This window comes from Ranitomeya variabilis, chromosome 4 (genome assembly GCF_051348905.1).
Source record: "Ranitomeya variabilis isolate aRanVar5 chromosome 4, aRanVar5.hap1, whole genome shotgun sequence".
NCBI lineage: Eukaryota > Metazoa > Chordata > Amphibia > Anura > Dendrobatidae > Ranitomeya > Ranitomeya variabilis.
In genome coordinates, this window is record NC_135235.1 from 725,333,761 (window position 1) to 725,343,916 (window position 10,156).

Genomic DNA, 10,156 nt, shown 5'->3' on the forward strand with positions numbered 1-10,156 from the left:
ACGTCTGCCACTTTTGAAGTATTAATGATAGACTACATTACCATTGGAGCAGCGCATCAAGGCTACGAACACTGCCTCGTTATGGTAGATAATTTTTCAAAATTCGCGGTAGTCATCCCTACCCGTGATCAGACAGCTGAGTCGGCGGCGAGCGCTATCTGTAAGAACTTTATTCAAGTTTACGGCTGTCCGAGGCGAATACATTCGGATCAAGGCGCCTGTTTCTTGGGCAAAGTCATGGAAGAGCTGCATCGCCTCTACGGCATTGATAAGTCACGCACCACACCGTATCATCCCCAGGGAAATGGGGCTTGTGAGCGGTTTAACCGGACTTTGCTTCAAATGCTGCGTGCGCTAGAACAAGATCAGAAGGCCCGCTGGCCGGAGTACGTGTCTGACCTAGTGTGGGTCTACAACAATAGAGTTCATCAAGTCACAGGACGCACCCCGTATGAAGTGGTCTTTGGGCGCCCAGGAAAAGGCATGACAGATCTGGAACTGTCTTTGGAGGAAGAAGGCCCCCGAACAGGAATGGCTTCGTGGGTGCGTGATCATCGGCATCGGCTGCAGACCTTACACCGACTGGTACACACTCGAATTCGGGAAGTGGAGCATCGGAGCACCCCTACAGCAAAACCCCCAGAGTTCCGGCCAGGTGATCGAGTACTCGTTCGAGAGCAAAGACCGCAAAACAAGTTAGACCATCGTTGGGAAAAAACACCCTATCGGGTGCTTCGCCGTATAGACCCGCATGGACCTGTATATGAAGTGCAGTCTGAGGCCCTCGGAAGTACAGGTACTCGCATTCTTCATCGCAACATGCTCCGGTTGTGTCGCTCTGTTGACTCGGACACCCCGGAATCCGCAATCAGGGAAGAGCCACCTACGACTGAGTCCCCCAACAACCATTGGTGGGATGAAGAAGATGATGAAGAAGAACGGCGTCAAAATACTCCCCCTATCTCGACTACTACACTACCCCTGACCAGTCACCCTTCCGCTGACGACATTCCCCCAACACCCCCTACACAAGGACCCGAGCCACGACGTTCTGAACGTTCTACTGCCGGTAGACCCCCAACTCGCTACAGTCCTGACTTACACACTAGACAGACCCAAGTGTGGAACAGTCCGTCAGGTGGGCGACCTGTCAGTGCGAAGGCCTCGCCCAGGGACTGGCGAGCATACAGGGTGGGGGAATGTAGGGGACAGGGACCTGGTGAGCTGTGCAGACGGGTGGAACCATTGTTGCCGGGAGTCGGGGTTCCGGGGGACGGATTTGAGGGGTGCATGGGAAGCCAGGCTCATGTGACAGGAGGCAGAGTGACGCAGGGAGAGGAGAGGATAAAAAGCAAAACGCGCGAAAGCAGGGGCAGAGAAGCGCGGGAAATCTCTGAGGAGAGGAAACTGCAGCGCAGCTGGTGTGTGTGTGCAGGCCGCAGTGAGACTTGCTGGAAGCAGGGGGAAAACGTGCAACAGGTAGTCCAATGTAAGAAAACCAAATGGGCGCACGTACAGCCAGATCTTCCTGATACACTCTGCTTGATCTCTGAAGCGTGTAAACCGCCACTACGGACTAAGGTGCTATCTCAGAAAAAACAATGTCCATAAATGCAAAAAGAAAAGAGAGAGAAGCACTCACCGTCCGTGCAAGAATCCTTTATTAGTGTGGCATTACATAAAATAGCGAAGTATGGCAGGGAGAAGTTGTGGAAGAGGACGACGGCCGTTTCGCGCTCCTGCGCTTCTACGGGTCCGATGGTAAACCCAGGTGAGTAATCTATTTTATTTGGTAACATCCGCTGAGGGAGTGTTCACTCACCTGGCCACAATACCAATAAAATACTCCTACTAAATTAAAATACAATAAAAACAATACAAACTAATGGAGCAACTGAATATAAGGAAAGATGAAACTAAATAAAACACGAGCATATTATAATACACCAGTTATGATACACACAGGCTTACAAGAAAATGGACATATCAATACGTTCATTTAACCCTAAAGGGCCTGTGGCATTCACCTTCATGATCCACCTCCCTTCCCTTTGCAGAAGCAATCTATGGTGATCTCCACCCTGTTCAGGTAAACTGACTGCTTCTATACCTGCAAAACGCAAACAAGTGGCATCCCCCTCATGTACTGTGCGAATATGGTTAATCAACCTTGGAACACCTTTCCCCGTGCTAATGGACCTAAAATGTTCTCTTATTCTAACAAATAGTGAACGAATAGTTTTACCTATATAAAATAGTCCACACGGACAAAGCAAAACGTACACCACAAACTTCGTTCTACAGGAGATAAAATCTCTAACTGTAGTACTAATGGGGCCAATTTGTAAAGTATTACCCGTAATGTGGTACGCACAAAAATTGCATTGTCTGCACTTGAAATTGCCCGTTGGGAGTCCTTTAGTTAACCAATTGTCATTTTGAGATTTTATTCTGTTGTGCACTAAGATGTCTTTCAAATTCTGTCCTCGACGACAGGCAAATAAAGGGCCTTCACTGATCCGATCTTTTAGTACTGGATCCCCTTCCAATATATGCCAATTCTTGCGTATGGCCATTCTGATCTGATTGTCCATTGGACCAAACTGAAAACTGAAAACAAACTTTTTATTTTTATCAGTATTAGTTACGTTTTTACCCATTTTGTTCTTATTTGTTTCAGGAATAATGTCACTGTTAACCCTAGCCAAAGCTTGTGTTAGGATAGAAGGAGGATAACCTCTACTTCTAAACCTGTTTTGTAGTTCTCGTGACTGACGCATGAAACCTTCTTCACAGCTGTTAATCCTCTTTACTCTAAGAAATTGGCTATAGGGGAGTGATCTCTTAGTATAGTAGGGGTGTGCACTCTGAAAGTGTAATAGGGAATTAGTGGCTGACGGCTTCCGAAAGATTTCCGTCTGTATGCCTACTTCATTAACCCATACTTTGACATCTAAAAATTCGATGCTGGTGCCTCCAAATACCGAAGTGAATTTCATATTCATATTGTTTGCGGTATTTAAATACGTTACAAACGACTGAAATTCAGTCTGGTCACCGTCCCAAACAATCAGAATATCATCCACAAATCTTACGTAAAACCTAATATGTTTTAAAAATAGGTTTTCAATTGTGTATACGTATCTTTTTTCAAAGACAGCTAAATACAAATTTGCGAAGGTACATGCAACGGGCGTACCCATTGCTGTACCTTCGGTTTGAAGGAACCACGTGGAATCAAATTGAAAGGCGTTGTGGGTAAGGACAAAATTGAGGCCATTACAAATAAAGGTAGTTGTGTTGTCATCTGTGGGGGTGAGAGAAAGTATCTCTCTAACCGCCTCTACCCCGCATTGTTGTGGAATGCGGGTGTAGAGGCTTTCCACATCTATGGATACGAAAGAACATCCTTCCTGCCAGTCAAAACTTTTAAGAGTTTTTAAAAAATGTTTGGTGTCGCGTATGTATGAAGGAATGTCCACAAGGAGGGGATGTAATAACCAGTCTAGATAACGTGACAAAGGTTCTGTTAGTGCCCCCACCCCTGACACTATAGGGCGGCCCGGAGGGGCCGTTAACGACTTGTGCACCTTTGGTACATGGTACCACACTGGTTTGCGTGGGAATGCTGGGAACAGTTTTTCTGCTTGTTTTGCTGACATAATCCCTAATTCCACTGCCGGTCTTAATAAGGACCGTAATTCATTCTTATATTTAAACGTGGGATCGGATTTTAGCCGCACATAGGTTTCTGATTTATTCAACTGTCTCAAAGCTTCCTGTACGTAATATTCTCTAGATAACAAAACCAGATTACCCCCCTTATCGGCAGGCCGGACTACAACATCATGCCAACCTTTTATCTCATACAGCGCACGTTTTTCTGATTCAGAAAGGTTTTTTGGTGACTGACGATAAATTAAAGCTTCAACATCCTTTGTTACTTGTCTTTCAAAAATGTCAATAACATTGCCTGGGGTAATTGGTGGCATAAAGGTAGACTTTACCCCCCCTAAAAATGGACCATTAAATGGTCTTACTATTGTTTCGCTAGTTGTATTAGAATCTGTAAGACCAAGTAACAAAAGAGCGTCATTATGTGCTTCTAAATCCACAACTGGGTCCACCATAAAGCCCAAAGGGCCAACAGAGCAACGCACATCATCCGTGGATCGTGTTGTATCATTCCCTGTGGAGGAAAAGAATTTAGACAAATGCATTTTTCTTGTTGCTCTGAATAAATCAATTTTAAAGTCAATAATATTAAAGGGTGCAGGTAAACAAAAACTTAAACCTTTAGATAACACAGAAATATGGTCATCATGTAGATTGCGTGAAGACAAGTTAATTATTGAGGTCGGCGTTGTGGTTGTGGAGCAGGTTGTTTCCACGACACCTGCTTTCTTTTGCGACGATTTTCCAGATCTGGATCTCCTACCACCCCGCCGCGTCTTTCTTCTAAAGGGATAGACTCCATTGATGAAGATTCATTCACAGGTAAACTAACTGAAGAAACTGGTAAAGATGGATCTTCATTCATACTTGAATCAGAGTCTGTAGTCAGGTAATCCCTCCTGGTATTCCTGAAGTTTCTATTTCTATTACCCCTGGATCTAGGAAACCTGCGGAAACTATGAGCATTCGTTTTGTTCTTATTCCAGGAAAAAACCTGGCCATTGTCGAAATCAAGTTTGTCTCTGATGAACTTATCTCGTTTCCTTTGTTTTATCTCTGATTGCAGTATGATTAATTTATTATCCAGTTTCTTATCCATAGAGGACCATTGTGAGTCCGTAAGACGTGTTTTAATTTCTTCTTTTGTTTTAATAAAGTCCATTTTCACTGTTTCATAATTACTGGTGTTTTGACGTAAAACTAACTGCAGAAGGTCTTGGGAACATTTCAATAAAATTTTCTCCCACTCCTTAACAAAATTCTCATTGTCTTTGAACTGGGACATGTCCTTATAAACTCTGAGGCCACGTGGGACTCGACCGTTATCTTTATAGGACTGCAACGATTTGTTCGTCCAGAACAAATTGACCTCTCTTTCTGCCAAGTTAAAAAGTTTATGCTCTAAAGTTTTCGTGCTTAAAGATAAAATTTCATCTTGTTGCTCCACCTCCAAAAAGTAGGAGTCCACATTCTCCCTGCCCGCTTGTAAGCCATGGGATAGTGGCAACGCTTCTGCATCCATGATATGCTGCCAATATTATTATCAGGAAAAAATATCACTTTGTGCAGTGCCAGGGAAAAGCTGTGTGCCGCTCCAATAAGAACACAATAAATAGTCCAATGTAAGAAAACCAAATGGGCGCACGTACAGCCAGATCTTCCTGATACACTCTGCTTGATCTCTGAAGCGTGTAAACCGCCACTACGGACTAAGGTGCTATCTCAGAAAAAACAATGTCCATAAATGCAAAAAGAAAAGAGAGAGAAGCACTCACCGTCCGTGCAAGAATCCTTTATTAGTGTGGCATTACATAAAATAGCGAAGTATGGCAGGGAGAAGTTGTGGAAGAGGACGACGGCCGTTTCGCGCTCCTGCGCTTCTACGGGTCCGATGGTAAACCCAGGTGAGTAATCTATTTTATTTGGTAACATCCGCTGAGGGAGTGTTCACTCACCTGGCCACAATACCAATAAAATACTCCTACTAAATTAAAATACAATAAAAACAATACAAACTAATGGAGCAACTGAATATAAGGAAAGATGAAACTAAATAAAACACGAGCATATTATAATACACCAGTTATGATACACACAGGCTTACAAGAAAATGGACATATCAATACGTTCATTTAACCCTAAAGGGCCTGTGGCATTCACCTTCATGATCCACCTCCCTTCCCTTTGCAGAAGCAATCTATGGTGATCTCCACCCTGTTCAGGTAAACTGACTGCTTCTATACCTGCAAAACGCAAACAAGTGGCATCCCCCTCATGTACTGTGCGAATATGGTTAATCAACCTTGGAACACCTTTCCCCGTGCTAATGGACCTAAAATGTTCTCTTATTCTAACAAATAGTGAACGAATAGTTTTACCTATATAAAATAGTCCACACGGACAAAGCAAAACGTACACCACAAACTTCGTTCTACAGGAGATAAAATCTCTAACTGTAGTACTAATGGGGCCAATTTGTAAAGTATTACCCGTAATGTGGTACGCACAAAAATTGCATTGTCTGCACTTGAAATTGCCCGTTGGGAGTCCTTTAGTTAACCAATTGTCATTTTGAGATTTTATTCTGTTGTGCACTAAGATGTCTTTCAAATTCTGTCCTCGACGACAGGCAAATAAAGGGCCTTCACTGATCCGATCTTTTAGTACTGGATCCCCTTCCAATATATGCCAATTCTTGCGTATGGCCATTCTGATCTGATTGTCCATTGGACCAAACTGAAAACTGAAAACAAACTTTTTATTTTTATCAGTATTAGTTACGTTTTTACCCATTTTGTTCTTATTTGTTTCAGGAATAATGTCACTGTTAACCCTAGCCAAAGCTTGTGTTAGGATAGAAGGAGGATAACCTCTACTTCTAAACCTGTTATGTAGTTCTCGTGACTGACGCATGAAACCTTCTTCACAGCTGTTAATCCTCTTTACTCTAAGAAATTGGCTATAGGGGAGTGATCTCTTAGTATAGCGTCAGTCACGAGAACTACATAACAGGTTTAGAAGTAGAGGTTATCCTCCTTCTATCCTAACACAAGCTTTGGCTAGGGTTAACAGTGACATTATTCCTGAAACAAATAAGAACAAAATGGGTAAAAACGTAACTAATACTGATAAAAATAAAAAGTTTGTTTTCAGTTTTCAGTTTGGTCCAATGGACAATCAGATCAGAATGGCCATACGCAAGAATTGGCATATATTGGAAGGGGATCCAGTACTAAAAGATCGGATCAGTGAAGGCCCTTTATTTGCCTGTCGTCGAGGACAGAATTTGAAAGACATCTTAGTGCACAACAGAATAAAATCTCAAAATGACAATTGGTTAACTAAAGGACTCCCAACGGGCAATTTCAAGTGCAGACAATGCAATTTTTGTGCGTACCACATTACGGGTAATACTTTACAAATTGGCCCCATTAGTACTACAGTTAGAGATTTTATCTCCTGTAGAACGAAGTTTGTGGTGTACGTTTTGCTTTGTCCGTGTGGACTATTTTATATAGGTAAAACTATTCGTTCACTATTTGTTAGAATAAGAGAACATTTTAGGTCCATTAGCACGGGGAAAGGTGTTCCAAGGTTGATTAACCATATTCGCACAGTACATGAGGGGGATGCCACTTGTTTGCGTTTTGCAGGTATAGAAGCAGTCAGTTTACCTGAACAGGGTGGAGATCACCATAGATTGCTTCTGCAAAGGGAAGGGAGGTGGATCATGAAGGTGAATGCCACAGGCCCTTTAGGGTTAAATGAACGTATTGATATGTCCATTTTCTTGTAAGCCTGTGTGTATCATAACTGGTGTATTATAATATGCTCGTGTTTTATTTAGTTTCATCTTTCCTTATATTCAGTTGCTCCATTAGTTTGTATTGTTTTTATTGTATTTTAATTTAGTAGGAGTATTTTATTGGTATTGTGGCCAGGTGAGTGAACACTCCCTCAGCGGATGTTACCAAATAAAATAGATTACTCACCTGGGTTTACCATCGGACCCGTAGAAGCGCAGGAGCGCGAAACGGCCGTCGTCCTCTTCCACAACTTCTCCCTGCCATACTTCGCTATTTTATGTAATGCCACACTAATAAAGGATTCTTGCACGGACGGTGAGTGCTTCTCTCTCTTTTCTTTTTGCAAACGTGCAACAGACACTGCGGGCAATTACCAGAGCCCCCAAAAAGAGACGCATTCGTCGTCAGCGACCCCCCAGGCAGAGGGGTAGTGCTGACCAGCTCAGGGACAGTATTACCGCGCTCCCTGAGAACACCTTGCCAGAGAGTGCTACAGACTCGCATGGTTTCGTCTCAGCTGTGACTGATACTGATCATTCTCCTAATCCTCCTCAAAAAGACTCTTCTCTGGACTGGGAGGCTGTTACCTCGGATCAACGTCCGCCTGCAGGAGGGAACGCAGCACCGCAAAAGACATTCTGGACTCGACTCTACGCCTGGGCCCGTCGCCAGAAGACACCTCCTTCCTCCGCCATCAGGACTACGGCGTTGTCGGAGCCTCCCCGTCAGGACTACATCGCTGAACCAGCACTGATAAGTGACCGTTGTTGACTTTATCTTAGTAGGGAGTCACTAGTGAGGCGCTGCCGCGTTCTACGGGTGTAGTTCAGGGCGGCCATATAATAATTGGGATTTACTGCGAGATTGTGTTCTTGTATATAAGTTCCCTGCGTGGAAAACGTTTGTTATCTTTTTGGTTGGAAGTTAAAAAGAAAGTTAAAAACGCTATTTGCTTTCTGGCTCCTATTTGTCCCTGCATCCTTCTTTACCTGCGGTCTCTACATGTACGAGGTGTACGGAGCGGAGCCGTGTGTATATGAGGTGTACGAAGCGGAGCCGTGTGTGTACGAGGTGTACGGAGCGGAGCCGTGTGTGTACGAGGTGTACGGAGCGGAGCCGTGTGTACGAGGTGTACGGAGCGGAGCAGTGTGTGTATGAGGTGTATGGAGCTGAGCTTTGTTTGTAGATCCATCTCAATATTACATGTATTGTTCTCCAATATTTCCTCTTATTATTCCTATCTGTGTATTATCGTCTTGCATCTTTTTCCTTCTTCCTAATATTATTCTATGTTCCGCAGCTGCAGGAGAAAATGGCGACAGTGATGACTATCATGAAGGAGAATCTTCTCCAGACACAGGCGAGGGTCTATGACCAACAGCGAGACTGAGGCAGTTCCAGCCCGGGAACCCCATGCTAGTGCTTTCACATGTAAAGCACCATGGAATAAATGGCGCTATAAAAATGTATAATAATAATAATAAAATACTTATAGTGCTTATCTGTATGGTGGAGAGCAAGATCCTAGCTAAGTGGAAAGGCCCATATGAGGTGGTGGAAAAACTGGGTGAAGATAATTACAAGGTACACAACTGGGCCGAAGGAAGCCGCACCAAGTCTTATCGTGTGAACTTGCTAAAACTTTGACGAGACCGAGAATCGCTGGACGCCCCTTACCTGGGAGCCAGTCCCAAAGCCACAGTGGACAATCTCACTGTTGCGGAGACTCTAACGCCCGCCCAGAGGCAACGGTGTCAGGAGCTGTTGCAGCAGAACCATGTCCTGTTCTCGGAGCTGTCAAGGCATACTCAGGTGGTAGAGCATGACATGTTAACAGAACCGCATGTCAGGGTGAACCTCAAGCCCTATAGAATTCCGGAAGCACGTCAGGAGGTGATTTCAAATGAGGTGAAGAGGATGCTAGATCTCGAGGAGATAGAGGACTCGAAAAGTGGATGATGGAGTCCAGTCTTCCTGGTGCCAAAGCCTGATGGTGAGTGGCGGTTCTGCAACGACTACAGCAAGCTGAATGAAGTCTAAGGATTTGATGCAAACTCGATGTCTTATGTGGACGAGCTCATTGAGAGACTTGGTCCCGCCAGGTACACTACAACCCTAGGCCTGACGAAGGGCTATTGGTAAATCCCCATGTCCCATAGTGTCATGGAGAAGATGGCCTTCTCGATGCCTGATGGGGGTTTTCAATACACCAGAATGTCCTTCGGTCTTCAGTGGGCCACGGTAACCTTCCAGAGGGCGATGGATCGGATCCTGACTCTGCATAAGAAGTATGCCGCAGCGTACCTCAATGACATTGTGGTCTTTAGGCCTGACTGGGCTAGTCATCTGCCAAAGGTACAGACGGTTCTGGATGCTTTAAGTAATGTGGGGTTCACCATAATTCCGAAAAAATATGCCAAGTACCTAGGCTATGTCATCGAGAGGGGCAAAATTAAGCTACAAATAAACAAGATTGAGGCGATTCAAGAGTGGCTGCAACCACTTTCCAAGAAGCAAGTGAGGGCGTTTCTTGGAATTGTGGGGTACTATCGGCTATTCATTCTGAGTTTCGCTATAACAGCCGCGTCATTGATAGATCTTCTTAAAGGCACCTGTTATTTTTTCTAACACTTTCTTACTTTTTAGAGGATAGAAATGAAAACAATATTGAATTG

At 44.1% G+C, this 10,156-nt stretch overlaps 1 protein-coding gene across 1 annotated transcript; it reads left to right on the forward strand.

Annotated features, from left to right (window-relative positions):
• The first annotated feature begins 237 nt into the window (after window positions 1-237).
• LOC143767094 (uncharacterized) lies at window positions 238-8,252 on the forward strand. Its single transcript, XM_077255118.1, has 2 exons — window positions 238-1,479; window positions 7,839-8,252. Exons 1-2 carry the CDS (start codon window positions 238-240, stop codon window positions 8,250-8,252), a joined length of 1,656 nt encoding a protein of 551 aa, XP_077111233.1.
• Window positions 8,253-10,156: the final 1,904 nt, after the last annotated feature.